General features: G+C 42.8%; 1 protein-coding gene across 2 annotated transcripts in view; it reads left to right on the forward strand.

The window, feature by feature from the left end:
* The window catches only part of CLMN (calmin), a 101,747-nt gene that overhangs the window by 69,050 nt on the left and 13,506 nt on the right, over nt 1-19,191 (forward strand). For both annotated transcript variants that reach the window (XM_066607500.1, XM_066607501.1), the window contains exons 3-6: nt 6,054-6,149; nt 6,471-6,554; nt 7,722-7,814; nt 13,293-13,483. In XM_066607500.1, coding sequence (XP_066463597.1) covers nt 6,054-6,149; nt 6,471-6,554; nt 7,722-7,814; nt 13,293-13,483 — 464 coding nt within the window. The remainder of the gene's footprint in view (nt 1-6,053; nt 6,150-6,470; nt 6,555-7,721; nt 7,815-13,292; nt 13,484-19,191) is intronic.

Raw genomic sequence — 19,191 nt, forward strand, 5'->3', positions numbered from 1 at the left:
GGCCTTGGTCACACGGGCGTTTTTTTGCGCAATTTGCGGATCGCATGACGGATGTGACCGGGGCCGACAATTCGCCGAAAAATCTGCAGCTAGCAGCGTTTTCGGCGAAACGGCCCAGCGCTGCCCGCTATCCTCTGCCACAGCTGTGGCAGAGGAGAACGATGTTCGCCCATTGAATTCAATGGAGCCGGCAATACAGCCGGCTCCATTGAAAGCAATGGGCTACCGGCGAGCGCGGGATGAATTTTCGGGAAGAGCTTAAAAATATAAGCCCTTCCCTGAAAACCATCCTAAAATGTGTAAAAAAAAAAAAAAAAAAAAAAGATACTCACCTTGTCCCTGCAGCCGGGGTTCAGCCGCGTCCGGCCGGCTGTTCTCCTGAACTGCTCTCTGTAGTATTCAGCAGGCGGGGATTTCAAATCCTCGCCTGCTGAATGGGCTGCCTCTGATTGGTCACAGCCCTCACCAATCAGAGGCAGCTCTCACTCACCCATTCATGAATTCATGAATGGGTGAGTGGGTGCTGCCTCTGATTGGCTGAGCGCAGGGACCAATCAGAGGCAGCTCTCAGCTGTCATTCAATAGCTGCCTGTGATTGGTGAGGGCTGTGACCAATCAGAGGCAGTCCATTCAGCAGGCGGTTGGTATTCAGCAGGATTTTAAATCCCCGCCTGCTGAATACTACACAGAGCAGTTCAGGAGAACTGCCAGCCGGACGCGGCTGAACTCCGGCTGGAAGAAAAAGGTTAGTATACTTTTTTTTTTATTTTTACACATTTTAGGATGGTTTTCAGGGAAGGGCTTATGTTTTTGAGCCCTTCCCGAAAATTCATCCCGCGCTCGCCGGCAGCCCATTGCTTTCAATGGAGCCGGCTGTATTGCCGGCTCCATTGAATCAATGGGCGAACATCGTTCTTCTCTGCCACAGCTGTAACAGCTGTGGCAGAGGAGAACGATCTTTAAGTATATGTTCTCAATGGGGTCGGCGCTGCTGCCGCCGGCCCCATTAAGCGCGTGTATAGAACACAACAATGCTCAGAACGCAGATAGGCGCGTTCTGCGAATCGTTGTGTCCTATAATTTATCGCACATCCGCATAAAAAGCGGACATGTGACCGATCCCATTGCGAAGCATTGGGTCTATATCTACGCAGATCACATGTGCAAATCGCGGGAAAAACCGCCTGTGTGGCCGAGGCCTGAGGCCAACTTCACATGAGAGTAAGAGCTTTTACATGTTTTACCGTATTTTTTGCGTATGCATGTCGTGCAATTTTGTGCAGTCAAAAAGAAAAAAACGCAAGCATGCTCCCATTGGGCTGTTAAGCCAAATTAGTTTAATATGTGGTATGTATGTGCGAGTACGCACAAAAACAATGCATGCTGTGTTATTTTTTGTGCAAACTAAATATGCACCCAAAACGTTCAAAATGTGAACGAACCCATTGAAATCAATGCATTCTGTTCACTGCGCATTGCACATGCAAATTTGTAATGTACAATATAGTGTGCAAATGCGTATGTGTTAATTAGGGTGGCTTCACAAACAGAATTTTTTTGAAAACGCACCTGCAGTTTTTGATGCGTTTTTTAGAGCAAAGCCAGAAGTGGATCCAGTGGAGACAAGAAGCAAAAATCTTGTGCAAATATGAACGCCATTTTTTTGAATGGAGTCGTATAGTGCAGGAAATAATCGTGGCTGGCCTATCTCTTCACGTTCCTCAGAATGCATTGCCCATTGTTTTAATGGGACCTTATATGTATCGCATGACTCTTGCATGCGAAGCGATGTGCATGTGAGGTTTCCCATTGAAATTAATGAGAAAAACACTTCCGATCCTCCACTGAGCAAGAAACACACGCGAGCGGTTCGGAATTTCAGAGATACAAAGCATTTTTGCCGGAAAATCACATCGCATCTGTGGGTAAATTGCATGTTCACAAGGGTGATATCAGGCCAATATCGCGCTTGCCTGTGTGTAAGTAACCCTAATGCTAAGGCTTTGTGCTCACGTATATGAGCCCTGAGGACTCGCTCGCACGGGTGTATGTGGCCCACATATTTTTCACATGTGTAATATGCAGTACACAGCAAATATGGATGTCATGTGACTATTTGCTGCGTATGTTAAATTCCCATAGCAAGCAGAGATCTTGAAAATGATGAGGAACTTAGACACAAAGTACAACCAGTATGGCCACGATCACAGCTTCCACAGGCCTTGTCACCCAGCTTTACCAGACTACCGAAAAGCAAATCTGTCTAGTTATGCCATGAGAAAGATGGAGGACAGTCATTAGATATAATGGCAATCTATAGGTTGGCACCCAGATTTCCCAAAAAAGTCTCTTAAAGGGCACCATAAACCCCACACGCTCACTAGTAGCTTTCTCCCCTGCACATGTCTTCAGACCCCGGTTCTTGGATTGCGTCATCAGGGGGGACTCATCTAGCCCATGTTTACACGAGTGTCACAGGACATTAGCACTATTCTGCCCTGTTCACCAGTGATGGATCGCACTAGTATTCAGCCATGTACACTGAGCATGTCAGCCGGGGGTCTGGGATATGTTTGAATGATGACATCCTTGTGGCTACAATGGAGGCATATGTTATAATTGTTTACATCACAGACGTGCAGGTATATCCCAGAATATACGGCAAATGTAAGGAAAACATTCGTAGGAGTATAAGAATTCACAGTTGTTCAATGATGAATGACAAACCACAAGGTTAACGCCGTCTTAAAAGACGTGTCCAGTCATATGGAAATAAAGCTTAAAGCAACCCATCTTGTCAGATTCAGCTGTTGTGTGTACCTGAGGAACAACACTCTTTCTGGCCATTATATGATATGACATAAGAGTATGTAAGACTAAAAAAAAAGGCATATGTCCATCCATCAGTTCAGCCTTCCCCAATGTTGGTCCAGAGGAAGGAAAAAAAAACAATGAGGTAAAAGTCAATTTTCTTCATTTAAGGTAAAAAATTTCCTTCCCAACTCCAATATGGCAATCAGAATAATCCCAGGATCATCGACCCTTCTGAAGTTACAATATTATATGTTATAATCATTAATATCGATCAAGAAAGGCATCCAGGCTACTCTTACACTCTTTTAGTGAGTTTGCTATCACCACGTCCTCAGGCAGAGTTCCATAGTCCCACTGCTCTTACAGTAAATAACCCCCTTCTATGTTGGTGTAGAAACCGTCTTTCCTGTAGATGTAGATGGCGCCCCCTTGTTACAGTCACAGTTCTGGGTATAAACAGATCATGGGAGAGATCTCTGTATTGACCCCTGATATATTATACATAGTTATTAGAGCGCCCCTTATTACAGTCCTGGGTATAAATAGATGAAGGGAGAGTTCTCTGTATTGTCCCCCCGATATATTGTACAGAGTTATTAGGTCACCCCTCAACCCCATTTTGTCTCCCAAAAAAATAAAATAAAAGTAATCAAAAAAGCCATATATACCCCAAAATGGTACCAATAAAAACTACAGCTCATCACGCAAAAAACAAGTGATCACAGAGCTCGGTCCATGGAAAAATAAAAAAGTTATAGGACTTTTACTGCAGCTATATAAAAATACATTTTCAAGAAAAAGGGGTTTTATTGTGCAAAAGTGGAACAAAACAAAATAAATAATAAGAACTTTGATATTCTTATAATCGTACCAGCCTACAGAAGAAATGTATTGTTATTTATGCTGCATGATTAAGGCTGGATTCACACGAACGTATATCAGCTCGGTTTTCACACCGAGCCGATATACGTCGTCCTCATCTGCAGGGGGGGGGGGGGATGGAAGAGCCAGGAGCAGGAACTGAGCTCCTGCCCCCTCTCTGCCTCCTCTCCGCCCCCTGCACTATTTGCAATGAAAGGAGGCGGGACGGGGGCAGGGCTAAGTTCTGAGAATTAGCCCTGCCCCCATCCCGCCTCTCCCCATTGCAAATAGGGCAGGGGGCAGAGAGGGGGTGGAGAGGAGGCAGAGAGGGGGCGGGAGCTCAGTTCCTGCTCCTGGCTCTTCCAGGCTCCCCCCCCCCCTGCAGAGAGAGACGACGTATATTGGCTCGGCGTGAAAACCGAGCCGATATACGTTCGTGTGAATCCAGCCTAATGCTGTAAAAAACAATGGCAGAATGGATGTGGTTTTTCTTCCTGCTTAAAAAAAATTACTAAAAGTTTCACAATACATTATATATACCCAAAAATTGTACCAATAAAAACTACAATTCACCACGCAAAAAACAAGCTTACGGGCGGCTTTTGAAATGCAGAGTTGAAAATCCCCCAAAAATCGTTGCGTCCTTATGGCCAAAATGGGACGTGACCTTAAGGGGTTAAAAACACGGACATAACCATAACCTCATAAGGTAGGAGTGTATAGAAAGCTGTAGTAGTGTACAAACAACAGCAGAAACCTGTACAGGCATAATATTTCTCACAGCTGAGGGTTTGCTACACTTGTATCAAGCCTAGGAAACCCTCTGTGAGCCTAAAGTGTGAATCGCATCATGCTCACATAGATGGTTGCAGTTTTACAAGCGTGATATTGGTCCAAGTTTCTGGGAGCGATACTGTGCTCACTCGTGTAAGTATGTCCTTTTACTCTGTGGTATAGATGCAGATGCCAGAAAGTACTATGATTTATTCCAACCACATTAAAGAGAATCTGTCATCAAAGGGGGAAAAGGCTGATTTAGACAATAAGTCCATAGCGAGGTTCCTCTGCAACTTCTACCGACGTTTTAACAGCGTCTTGGAGAAATTCCTAAGGAAACATAATGCACTTGATAGTTTAGAAGAAAAACAAAAGACTGCTTGAGATAACCACAACTCAATTCACATGATCCCATCTGTGCACCTATATACACTGCATATCTATGGGAAGCTGGAGGCTCATTGACCCCAAGGCAAGGGCTCTCCCTTAATTTACTGGTGCTCCTGTAACATTCCTACATGCACTGATTGACATATTTCTGTATTATGGGATGACTCTGCAGTTACTATGATAGCTTACTGTGCTGTTACTCTCCCATATACGGAAGCACAGGGTACTGTGGGCCCTGGTTGTTTCTGCGGCCCCCATACCACCTGTAGGTACTACTTCCCTGCTAGCGGAGAGGCTCAGAATGACTAATTGGGCATTACGACAGTACAGAGAGGCATGGCCCCTTGTAGAGTTACAACACTTCTTACAGTTACAAAGGGGTATCGCCAACTTACAAGTAATAGCAAATCACTAGGATATCCCATCACAAGATGATTGGTGGGGGCTAACCTCTGGGACCTCCACTAATCCTGAGAATGAAGGATTCACAGCACTGATGCGGGGCTTCATCCCCTATACAGTCTTTTCTTCCACAGCAGTGCCCTGGTTACCTGTTATGCACCAGGACTGATGCACAATTCCATCTAGGGACCTTTCACGCAGGATAGAATTACGCCACAGGATGCATTTAAATCAGCAGCTACGGAATTCCACACCAATATCCACAGGTCTAATTGTGGATTTTGATGCAGAATTGCCACCAGGTTTTAAGCCATTTTCAATTCCACATCAAAATCTGCGTCTTGTGGTCTATTCCGTCCCGTATGGAGGTCCCTCAAGAGGCTGCATTTTTTTGTACAGCCGGGTCTCTGCAGTGCTGAATCGGGATTGACCCTAAGATCATGATGGCGTATTCTTCAAACATCCAAGTGTATCTTAGTCTGCTCCCCCCAGATCTGTGATACACCCAATGGCAGTCCGTAAGAAGGAGACGGTTCTAAAACAGCTTCTAAGGATGATAGTGAGTGTGCATGCAGAAGGGCTGAATAGGCACAAGTACTGGCAAACTAATATTGCCAAATTTGCAAGGGGTAAAACAAAATCGCATTTTCAAACCGGACCTTGAAGTCATAAAGGCTCAAGAAGAGGTTTAAAGGTCAAATCTAGAGCCAAAACAGAGTAATGGAAGAAATGCAACTATGTAAGTCTTTCAACTTGACAATGCCAGTATTCTAATGCCCCGGGTAACACTGTCGGTATTGTTCTTGCAGTGCAGTCCTCCCTTGGAGGTTAAAGATTTGCTTGTTGATATTCAAGATGGAAAAATCCTGATGGCGCTATTGGAAGTGCTGACGGGGCAAAGTCTGGTAAGTGGCCAGAGTTACCGGGATTATAGGTTGGTCAGTCCCTTAATCACTGTATATTGGCAACCACTGCAGCTTCCTAGTAGACTGGATGAATCTATTCTTCATTTTCAAGAGCAATGCTTGCTTTCATTGAATGGAAATGTTTCTAGTTAATATTCCAAGGCTGACTACTTTAATTGTAATCTGGGCCTTCCCACATAATGGAAGTGGTGGCAATGTATTGTCTTAATTTGGCACCTTCCCATGGGGCAGGATAGACGTGGTATATGTAAGCTTTTCAGATTGGCTGTTAGAAAGTCTCATCCTTCTGTCTGTTTTCAGCTGCACGAGTATAAGTCATCAACACACCGGATCTTCCGTCTGAATAACATAGCTAAAGCCTTGAAGTTCTTGGAAGACAATAATGTAAGTAGTTCCTTTGTATTTGCAAAGAGGAACTCCGCACTCCAGTATCATTCTGCTTTTGTGTTTATTAGGAATGGCAATCTCAACACAAATTCTGTTATATTTTGTCCTTATATTTAGGACCTTCCTCAGACATGATGTCTGCCAAGGGCCTAGCTATAGGGGATGCAGAGGATGCAGTTGCACCCGGGCCCAGGAGCCTTGAACTCTGTCATGTTGCTCAAAACATTTCTGAGCCATTTTTGGCAGTGTGGTATGGGCCACCATCCTACTGAAAGAGGCCTAAGCCATTAGGGAATACCGTTGCCGTGTTGGCGTGTACTTGATGTACGGAAATGTTTAGGAAGGTGGTACATGTTATATTCACAGCAACATGAATTTCAGGACCTGAGGTATCCCAGCAGAACATTGCCCAGGGCATCACATTGTCTCTGCTGGCTTTTCCTTGTCCCTTAGTGCATCCTGGTGCCATGTCTTTCCCAGGTAATTGGCACACATGTACTTGGGCTGCCTACTTGATGTAATAGAAAACATGATTCATTAGACCAGGGCACCTTATTCTATTGCTCCATGGTGCAGTCCTGATGCCCACTGTAGGCACTTTCACTGGTGGACAGAAGTCACCACGGGCACTTTGGCCACTCTGCAGCGATACTCTCTCTGTGCTCTACCTCTCTGTCATATCCAGCAATAGTCTATCTGGTCCAATTGTACAGAAGAGCTAACGTAATGAAAATTGCTGGATATGACAGAAATGTAGAGCACATCATATACTAGAGTATACCGTGTACTAGTCGAGTATTGTGGTCTATTGTATGGTATCCCCCCATAGATTCCTAATTGACTTCATGCTTTCTGTGCACAGAGCCCCTCTCTGTGAGCGCTGCTGACTTTTCAATCACTAATCGGATTTATGAGGTTTAATGGTCTCCTTGATTCAGAATAAATTTTTAAGCTGGCGATGTGGACGCATTCCAGATTATGAAGACATATTGAGGCGGCTGTGGGCTTTGTAGTTTGAGCTCGTTATAAAGGTTCATTGTGAGGCTGGGAGCCTGGGCTGGTGTCTCAGGATACATTCGGTTTGGTGACATCATCCACTCTCAGGACTTTCCATGAATGTTTGTCTATTACTTCCAGTGACCTAACAGACAATGTTTCTTTTAGGTGAAGCTGGTTAGCATTGATGCGGCTGAAATTGCAGATGGAAACCCCTCGCTGGTTCTCGGCCTGATCTGGAACATTATCTTGTTTTTACAGGTAGACCTATGGCTCCACTGCAGAGCCGTCATATTACATCCAGATTGTTTTTAAAGAGTTAACAGTTTTCTATAAAAAAAAAGCGTAATGATTAGAGATGAGCGAGTATACTCGCTAAGGCTAACTACTCGAGCGAGTAGTGCCTTAGCCGAGTATCTACCCACTCGTCTCTAAAGATTCGGCTGCCGGCGCGGGTGACAGGTGAGTTGCGGCGGTGAGCGGGGGGGGGGGGGGGGGGGAAGGGAGAGAGAGATCTCCCCTCTGTTCCTCCCCGCTCTCCCCCGCCGCTCCCCGCCGGCCCCTGAATCTTTAGAGACGAGCGGGAGGATACTCGGCTAAGGCACTACTCGCTCATCTCTAGTAATGATGGTAAAATGTAATTCTGATGCTTGTCACTTTTGAAAAAAGGAGGATTAGTTAACTGGGGGGAGCAGAATGACCATTGGGCCAGTGGAATACTTAAGCTTTACACTTGAAATGGTGCAAGAAGTGACAGAAATCCTTTACAATAGATGGATTTCAGTTTCTGGCACACAGATGGACCTTGATGTGCCAAATTTATAAAGAGGCCTGCACCCCCTATTTGGCGCATCTAAAGGCACATTCACATGGGTGTATGCAATGTAGGTGCATAACAATCGCACCATTTTCACTTCGCGTGTATGTTGATACTTATGGCTTATTCAGCCATATTTCCGCAGGCATTTCGGCACATAAATCACCCATAAAACACAACCATGTGAAGCATTGGGTTTCAATGGGTTCATTTAGATGACCGATTTTTTTCGCTGTGTAAGAAAATCGTGCGAGAAAAAAATCTGACATATGTAAACCGTTTTCGGTTGCAAACTTTTTCATACAGTGCGTGAAAAGATAGGTCTTGCCCTATCTTTTGTCGTGATACGCAGCAAGCTCCTATGGACTTCTATGGAAGCTGGAAAAAAGGGAGGGGGAAAAGTTTAGCTGCGTCCAACGCTGGGAAAAGAACACATCTGGCCCTAATTAAGCATTAGTAGTCTTTCCGAGCATTTTATAGCAATCGTTGGTTTCCATCGCTTCTGTGTGGTTTTTTATTACACATACGCAGCAGCGCTCCGTGTGAATGGCTTGAAATACGCGAATAAAGATCGGGACTCCATCGCAGCAAATCTTCATTCATGTGATTATACAGGGCGAACGTAAAAATGCATACGGTTGTGTGAAGTGCGTTTTTGATGTGTATGCGGGTTTTTTTTACACAAATCTTGCATCCATATTTTGTTTTGTGATGGGGACTAAAGTAGGAAATGTTGGAATTTTTTTTATTAAGCTTGCGCGAAACACACTAGTAAAAAAACACAGGTCTGAATACCCCAACGCTAATCAATGGGCTTTATGCTGTACTTTTTACGTCCATAAAAAATCAGGTGGTAATCCAGACAGAAGATATGTCAGTGCGAATGCCCTTACTCTTAAAATGTTTTGGCTTTACACTGGCAGATAAAGCTTCAGTCTGAGTAAATCTGCCCTTTGTATTACAATTCACACTTTTCAAGATTTCTGCTCCCTGTCAGCAAATGGGAACAGTCATGTTTGCATCAAAAGACTGCAAAACTGCCCCGACATAACACGCTTCTCAGCTGAGGATTTGTTAGGCAGTCTAGATAAGGGTGGTTTCATATCTGCACTGAGAATTTTGCCTTCCTGCTCCGAATGGTTCCATCTCTGGAGAGAACTGAACAGCGCCTGGCGCACCCCATTGACTATAATGGGGTCCGTCCAGCTGCCCGACTTTTAGATGGAAGAAAAAGCGCTGCATGCAGTTTTTGACGGGTTTGCAACGGAACCTCTGAGCAGATGTGAAACCACGCTAAGGGCTCGTGCCCACGGCCGGGTCGGATTCCCCCTGCAAAATATCACAGCAGAATCAGACCCGGCGCCCCCCAGAGACCCTATACTCACCTCTCCGGATCCAACAGTGACGGGTGTTCTCACAGCACTTCCGTTGTGCTCACAGTGGAAGTATCGCGGGACGGACGGCTGCCTTTGACTGCAATGGAAGCCATCTGCACAATTTTCCGCATGGAATAGAACATGCTGCGATTCTCCCCCGCAAGCGGAAAATCGCAGTTGATTTCCGCTTGTGGGCATGGAAGAATTGTTTACCACAGCATGTCTATGGATGGAAATTGCTGCGGAATTCGCGCGTGGGCATCTGACCGCGAATTCTGCAGCGATAATGAGTCCATGGGCATTAGCTATAAGGCCTCATATCCATGGGCACGCACGAATTCTAAGTGTGGAATCCCGCAGCGGATTCCACCTATGCCTGCAGACATGAGGCAAAAAAGACATTTAATCACCTGTCCGGATGTGGTGTGGGTCTCTTCTGTCGCGGCCGCACCTTCTTTCGTCTGCGCGCGAATGCGCTTGGCGCTCGGCACACCGCCGTGTTCTTTTTTTAAATGTCCTGCTTGCCTGCGGATCCGCGGCACGTCCGCAGTGTCAGCTGCAAGCGTGCCGCGGATTGGAGAACATTGACTTCAACAGTAGCCATGCCTGCGGGATCCGCGGAAAAATGGAGCATGCTGCGTTCTTTTTGCAGCCCATGTGCGAGCTGCACACCGGGAAAAAAATGACATCCACAGGTATTTAAATACCTGCGGATGCCCAATGATAGTCAATGGGCATATTGAACTGCGGATCTCCTGTGCGGGTGACCCAGGCGGATTCCGCAATCAATTATGCCCTTGGACATAAGGCCTAAGGGCTCGTGCCCACAGCCAGGTCAGATTCTGTCTGTGAAATATCGCAGCGAAATCAGACCTGGCATCCCCCAGGACCCTATACTCACCTCTCCAGATCCACCGCGAGTGCCTCACCCAGCGTGCATGCGCAGTGCAGTGCATGACGCTCCGGCGCAGGGCTGTGATGCGGATTATCGCGGTACTTCCGCTGCTGCCTGCGGCTCTATTGAAGAAAATGCGTGCATTATTTATTTATTTTTATTTTTTTTTTACACTAAAATTCATTTTTTTCAGGGAAGTGCTTATAGTTAAAGCCCTTCCCTGAAAAACCATCAGCTGCCCTCCACTGCTGCCATGTCCCCCGCGGGGATGAAGAATGTTTCCTTCATCCCTGCGAGGAAAGAGAATTCCCTGCTGCAGATGCAGCAGAGGAATTCTTCATCCCTGCGGGCAATAAAGAATTCCCTACCATAGCTGTCACATATGACAGCTGCGGTATGGGATCTAGCTGCCGGCATCCTGTAACTGTTTTTCAGGGAAGGACTTTAAATATAAGCCGACTCTTCTCCTGCACTGCTGTGAGGAGTATTCAGCAGGCAGGGATTTAACCCCTCCCCCCCTGCTGAATGGGCTGTCTCTGATTGGCTGAGCGCTGTGACCAATCAGAGGCAGCTCTCAGCTATTGAATGACAGCTAAGAGCTGCCTCTGATTGGTCCCTGCGCTCAGTCAATCAGAGGCAGCACTCATCCATTCATAAGTTGTTGTTTTTTTTTTTTACACTAAAATTATTGTTTTTCAAGGAATGGCTTATATGTACAGCTCTTCCATGAAAAACAATTCAGGGGTGCCGGCAGACCATTGTTTTCAATGCAGCCACGGCTCCAATGAAAACATGTGGGAAGGAAAGGGACAAAATTTTCTCGAGCACCACCACGGTGCTCAACTCGAGTAACAAGTACCTCGAGTATGCTAATACTCGAATGAGCATCAAGCTCTGCCGAGCATGCTCGCTTATCTCTAGTATTAACGCATTTTTAGATAACTCTCCTTATTTATGCGTAATCACCAAAATGCGTCAGTTTTCTTCATTGTATATGATGGATGTTTTTGTTTTGTGGTTATTTTTTTTGCTGGTGCTTAACTTAAAAGTGGATTAATGATTTCAAGACTTTAATAGAAACAGTGAGTGCTGGCTGTCTCCCACATAAGCTGGGCCCCCCACCGCAGCAGCGCCCATCTGTCAGGATTTTTACCCTTCACTTTTTCCAGTGACTTTGAGCTGCACCAGATCCTGGCCTACTGTATATTCGGACCTGTAAGGCCGGGTTCACATCAGCATTCTGTCATCCATTACTAACAGATCAGTTACTTTTACAACAAGAGGATAGCTAGTTTGGGTTTGCATCAGTTAGATGTCTGATTGATGGCTCGTTCACACTTGCTTTGATCTCAGTTTTGGATATTCTTTCCCGCAGACTGCATTATTTGTTCCAGTAAAAAAAAAAAACTGAAGCAAAATGGAACTGATGCAAACTGAAGTGAACAGAAGGCATTCCATTTTTTTGAAAACCCATTGAAATCGATAAAGACAAAAACCTGATCAGTTTATTTGTGTTTTACTTTCCTTTCTCTGCTTTAAAAACGGAACAGGGGAACGGAAATTCAAAACTGAGATAAAGCAAGTGTGAAGGAGCCCTGAAATGTAGCACGGGTTCACGCAGTTGTATTAACCGGATCTGTTAAATGGAACACAAACGGTATATGTATCATTTATGCCCTTCCCCTAGAGAGTACAATGGAAAAAAGGAAATAAAGAACAGATCCATTCAGTCCAGTTTCCTTTTTTTTTTTTCCATCAAAAAACCCAGAAGCCAGATAGAACCGAAGCAAACTGTAACGAAATGAGGCTGTAGTCACATCAGCATTTTATCTTCCATGTTCCTGTTCCGCCCTAATAGCAAAAAATGGCCGGTTTCATTTTGCTTCAATTCCGCCTGGCTTCTGTATTCTTGACGGTGGAATACTCATCTGCAGGACTTTTTTTTATATTCTGTCCAAAAAAAGGAAACTGAACCAAATTGGCCTATTTTCTACATTGTACTCTATAGGGATCGGATACAAAGAGAACATATTTAATCGGTGTTCCGTTTAACAGATCCATTTAATACAACTGTGCTTGTAGTAAATGACATCCATTTGCTTCGGTTTGCATCAGTTAGACATCCGTAAAAAAATCCGAATCCATTAATAATGGATGAAAGAACGTTGATGTTAGCCTAAACTTACCGGGACGGACACCCTTGCCTGATGACATCACAGCTGCACCCAATAAATCCCCCCTAAAGTGACAACTGGGTAAAAGGGGTTGGGCAAGTTTGGTCCTCTCCGTGAGCGATCTCAGCCATGCAGATATACCAAAAGAGTCCATATATATAACTTCCGCTCTTCGTGACTCTCTTGAAAATGTCTCTTTTCAGTCCTGAACAGCGTCTGCAGTGCCACATCCCATGCTACGATACACGCAGGCACTTGATGGGCTGGTGTACTTTTGCAGTTGCAAACCAATTGGGGATGATGCAGTCAGCGACTACAATTACCTTTCAGCCCTATTACACTTGCATGTTTTGCCACCCTCTGAGATGCCACAAGCCCCGACTATCTGTGTTGTCTTTGCTTTAGGCCTTGTTACTTTGTATCTCTCCCTCGTGGCATTCATGCAGGAACCGTCATCCCCGCTATTTTCTCTTGCAGATTAAAGAACTCACAGGAAACCTGAATAGAATGTCATCCTCTTCCAGCCTGTCCTCACTGCCCAGTGGGACCGATTCTGACACTTCGCATCCCAGCACGCCGAGCACGGAGAAGAGCATGTCTGTTTCAATTAGAGATCAACGCAGAACGATCAAAGCTCTTCTGAACTGGGTTCAGCAAAGGACACGGAAGTAAGAACTGAGTACACAGTTATTATAAAGAGTATCCACGGCACGACCGGGATGAATGCAAATAAAGGACAGTTCATTAATCCCAATATGTGACAAGCAGGGGGAGATATCACGCCACCCATCCAATCAGTATAAACCATTCATTACTCCAGCAGTGGACGCTGTACTGCCATACTGGTCACTCTTCGTCCTACAAGTCTAACGATGGCTTCATAACCATCTCTGACTGACTCGATGTCTGTCGTTCTGGATAAAATCTAGATGTTCATTCTGATTGGCTGGATGACATATGATGTCACACGCAGCGTGTCACATATTGTGATCAATAAACTACTTTATTTGCATTAATGTCAGTGTGCCCTGGTTACTGTTTCTATATGGGATCGTATTGTAAAACTCTTCCACTGGGGACGCAAACTTCAGTCCTATTATATCCAGTCCTGCAATGTTATTATATAGAGACTGCAGAGCCTCTCCACAAATATGATAGGTAACATTCTACAGCACCAGACACAGATAACCCAGGAAACCATGGTAGGTGTAGAGTTTCCAGGTCAGTGGGGTACATGTCATGTAATTACTGGTTAAGGTGCAACCATACAAATACATGATGCCACTGGGGCAGACTTATGCAAAATAGGAGAGGCATGTACTACATATCAGAGAGGCAAAGTGATGGTCATAAAGGGTAGTACTATAGCAGTTATATTCTTGTACATAGGGGGAGTATTATAGAAGTTATATTCCTGTACATACGAGGTAGTATTATAGTAGTTATATTCTTGTATATAGCGGGCAGTATTATAGTAGTTATATTCTTGTATATAGGGGCAGTATTATAGTAGTTATATTCTTGTACACAGGAGGACAGTATTATAGTAGTTATATTCTTGTACATACGAGGTAGTATTATAGTAGTTATATTCTTGTACATAGGGGGCAGTATTATAGTAGTTATATTCCTGCACATAGGGGCAGTATTATAGTAGGTATATTCTTGTACATAGGAAGCAGTATTATAGTAGTTATATTCTTGTACATAGGAGGACAGTATTATAGTAGTTATATTCTTGTACATAGGAGCAGTATTATAGCAGTTATATTCTTGTACATAGGGGGCAGTATTATAGTAGGTATATTCTTGTACATAGGAGGCAGTATTATAGCAGTTATATTCTTGAACAGAGGAGGCAGTATTATAGTAGTTATATTCTTGTACATAGGGGGCAGTATTACAGTAGTTATATTCTTGTACATAGGGAGCAGTATTATAGCAGTTATATTCTTGTACATAGGGACAGTATAATAGTAGTTATATTCTTCTACATAGGATCAGTATTATAATAGTTATATTCCTGTACATAGGAGGCAGTATTATAGTAGTTATATTCTTGTACATAGGAGGCAGTATTATAGTAGTTATATTCTTGTATACAGGAGCAGTATTATAGTAGTTATATTCCTGTACATAGGGAGCAGTATTATAGTACGTATATTCTTGTATATAGGGGCAGTATTATAGTAGTTATATTCTTGTACACAGGAGGACAGTATTATAGTAGTTATATTCTTGTACATACGAGGTAGTATTATAGTAGTTATATTCTTGTACATAGGGGGCAGTATTATAGTAGTTATATTCCTGCACATAGGGGCAGTATTATAGTAGGTATATTCTTGTACATAGGAAGCAGTATTATAGTAGTTATATTCTTGTACATAGGAGGACAGTATTATAGTAGTTATATTCTTGTACATAGGAGCAGTATTATAGCAGTTATATTCTTGTACATAGGGGGCAGTATTATAGTAGGTATATTCTTGTACATAGGAGGCAGTATTATAGCAGTTATATTCTTGAACAGAGGAGGCAGTATTATAGTAGTTATATTCTTGTACATAGGGGGCAGTATTACAGTAGTTATATTCTTGTACATAGGGAGCAGTATTATAGCAGTTATATTCTTGTACATAGGGACAGTATAATAGTAGTTATATTCTTCTACATAGGATCAGTATTATAATAGTTATATTCCTGTACATAGGAGGCAGTATTATAGTAGTTATATTCTTGTACATAGGAGGCAGTATTATAGTAGTTATATTCTTGTATACAGGAGCAGTATTATAGTAGTTATATTCCTGTACATAGGGAGCAGTATTATAATAGTTATATTCCTGTACATAGGAGGCAGTATTATAGTAGTTATATTTTTGTACATAGGAGGCAGTATTATTGTAGATATATTCTTGTATACAGGAGCAGTATTATAGTAGTTATATTCTTGTACATAGGGTGCAGTATTATAATAGTTATATTCTGGTACATAGAGGGCAGTATTATAGTAGTTATATTCTTGTACATAGGGGGCAGTATTATAGTAGTTATATTCTTGTACATGAAAAATAATGCAGAAAAAGGTGTTCCTGCGCTGCCTCAAACAAACGACCGGGTAGGGACAAATCCCATATTTGTCAAAAAGGTTTATTAAGTTAGTACGACGCGTTTCGTCGCTATAGCGCGACTTTATCAAGTACATCACGCCACACTGGGGTTCTCACCACACAACGGGTGAGTCCTTAACTATTTTTGTTTATCCTTTATATTAAAAATTCTTATTTTTATCTTGGTTCTTACTCCGTGGCAGCCCCTTGGAAGCGCTTCCCTGACGTTTTTTATATATTCTTGTACATAGGAGGCAATATTATAGCAGTTATATTCTTGTACATAGGGGGCAGTATTATAGTAGGTATATTCTTGTACATAGGAAGCAGTATTATAGTAGTTATATTCTTGTACATAGGAGGACAGTATTATAGTAGTTATATTCTTGTACATAGGAGGACAGTACTATAGTAGTTATATTCTTGTACATAGGAGCAGTATTATAGCAGTTATATTCTTGTACATAGGGGGCAGTATTATAGTAGGTATATTCTTGTACATAGGGGGCAGTATTATAGTAGTTATATTCTTCTACATAGGAGGCAGTATTATAGTAGTTATATTCGCGTACATAGGAGGCAGTATTGTAGTAGTTATATTATTGTACATAGGGGCAGTATTATAGTAGTTATATTCTTGTACATAGGGGGCAGTACTATAGTAGTTATATTCTTGTACAAAGGAGGCAGTATTATAGTAGTTATATTCTTGTACATAGGGTGCAGAATTATAGTAGTTATATTCTTGTACAAAGGAGGCAGTATTATAGTATTTATATGCTTGTACATATGGGACAGTATTATAGTAGTTATATTCTTGTACATAGGGTGCAGAATTATAGTAGGTATATTCTTGTACATAGGAGGTAGTATTATAGCAGTTATATTTTTGTACATAGGAGGCAGTATTATAGTAGTTATATTCTTGTACAAAGGAGGCAGTATTATAGTAGTTATATTCTCGTACATAGGGGGCAGTATTATAGTAGTTATATTCTTGTACATAGGGGACAGTATTATAGCAGTTATATTCTTGTACATAGGGTGTAGAATTATAGTAGTTATATTCTTGTACAAAGGAGGCAGTATTATAGTAGTTATATTCTCGTACATAGGGGACAGTATTATAGTAGTTATATTCTTGTACATAGAGGGCAGTATTATAGTAGTTATATTCTTGTACATAGAGGGCAGTATTATAGTAGTTATATTCTTGTACATAGGGGGCAGTATTATAGTAGTTATATTCTTGTACATAGGAGGCAGTATTATAGTAGTTATATTCTTGTACATAGAGGGCAGTATTATAGTAGTTATATTCTTCTACATAGGAGGCAGTATTATAGTAGTTATATTCTTGTACACAGGAGGCAGTATTATAGTACTTATGTTCTTGTACATAGGTGGCAGTATTATAGTAGTTATATTCTTGTACATAGGGGCTACTATAATAGTATTTATATTCTTGTACATAGGAGGCACTATTATAGTAGTTATATTCTTGTACATAGGGGGCAGTATTATAGTAGTCATATTCTTGTACATAGGAGGCAGTATTATAGCAGTTATATTCTTGTACATAGGAGGCAGTATTATCGTAGTTATATTCTTGTACATAGGGGGTAAAATTATAGTAGGTATATTCTTGTATATAAGAGGTCCTATAATAGTACTTATAGTATATTTCTGTATGCAAGGGACACTATTAGAGATGAGCGAGCATACTCGTCCGAGCTTGATGCTCGTTCGAGTATTAGGGTGCTCGAGATGCTTGTTACTCGAGAGGAGCACCACGCGGTACTCGTCTCGATAAAACGAGCACTGACCATTGACTTCAATGGAGGCGGCAATACAGCCAGCTCCATTGAAAGCAATGGGCTGCCGGCGAGCGCGGGATGAATTTTCGGGAAGGGCTTAAAAATATAAGCCCTTCCCTGAAATTCATCCAGAAATGTGTAAAAAGTAAAAAAATAAATATACTCACCTTGTCCCGGCAGACGGAGTTCAGCCGCGTTTGGCGGGCAGTTCTCCTGAACTGCTATGAGTAGTATTCAGCAGCCGGGGATTTAAAATCCCCGCCTGCTGAATGAGCTGCCTCTAATTGGTCACAGCCTCACCAATCAGAGGCAGCTCTCACTCACCCATTCATGAATTCATGAATGGGTGAGTGAGAGCTGCCTCTGATTGGTGAGGCTGTGACTAATCAGAGGCAGCTCATTCAGCAGGCGGGGATTTTAAATCCCCACCTGCTGAATACTACAGAAAGCAGTTCAGGAGAACTGCCCGCCAGACGCGGCTGAACTCCGGCTGCAGCAGAAAGGTGAGTATACATTTTTTTTTATTTTTACACATTTTAGGATGATTTTCAGGTAAGGGCTTATATTTTTAAGCCCTCCCCGAAAATTCATCCCGCACTCGCCGGCAGCCCATTGCTTTCAATGGAGCCATCTGTATTGCCGGCTCCATTGAATTCAATGGGCGAACATCGTTCTTCTCTGCCACAGCTGTTACAGCTGTGGCAGAGGAGAACGATCGTTATGCTGACAGTGCGCGGGGGGGGGGTCTTACTCTTGCCACTATTGTGGCTTAATAGCGAGACCTCGGAGCCCGAAATGCAGACCTGCATGTTGCTCCTCACCTGCCCTATCCATTTCTGTGTTTTTTACATGACTTTGGTGATTTGCTAAGATTTTCACAAATGAAAACCTTAGCGGAGCACCAGTCATATACAAAAATGCTCGAGTCGCCCATTGACTTCAATGGGGTTCGTTACTCGAAACGAACTCTCGAGCATCACTGAAAGTTCGACTCGAGTAACGAGCACTCAAGCATTTTGGTGCTCGCTCATCTCTAGGCACTATTATAGAAGTCCATAGGGAAAGTCGTGCAAGTGTGGTAGTTATACAGTATTCTTGTACATAGAGGCCATAATTATAGTAGTTGTATTCTTGCATTTAGGGTGCAATGGTATGATAGTTATGTTCTTGTCTACATGGTACAGTATTATAGTATTTATGTTACTGTCTGTAGCGGGCAGTATCTCAGTACAGTAGTTATGTTCTTCGAGCAGAAGAGACGTTCAGAATTAAAATTTAATTATGCAATATTTTACCATGTAACTTTTTAGTACAGCATTGAATAATGGATTGTGGATAGACTTGCTTTTTAGTCTTCATAATGATATCCAAGAGAGATAAGAATATCATCTATGTAGTAATTAGTGACTTCACAGTCTTTGGTATCTCAGGTTATAATATAAGCAG

The sequence above is a fragment of the Eleutherodactylus coqui genome, chromosome 6 (assembly GCF_035609145.1).
Source record: "Eleutherodactylus coqui strain aEleCoq1 chromosome 6, aEleCoq1.hap1, whole genome shotgun sequence".
In the NCBI taxonomy this organism is placed as follows: Eukaryota; Metazoa; Chordata; class Amphibia; order Anura; family Eleutherodactylidae; genus Eleutherodactylus; species Eleutherodactylus coqui.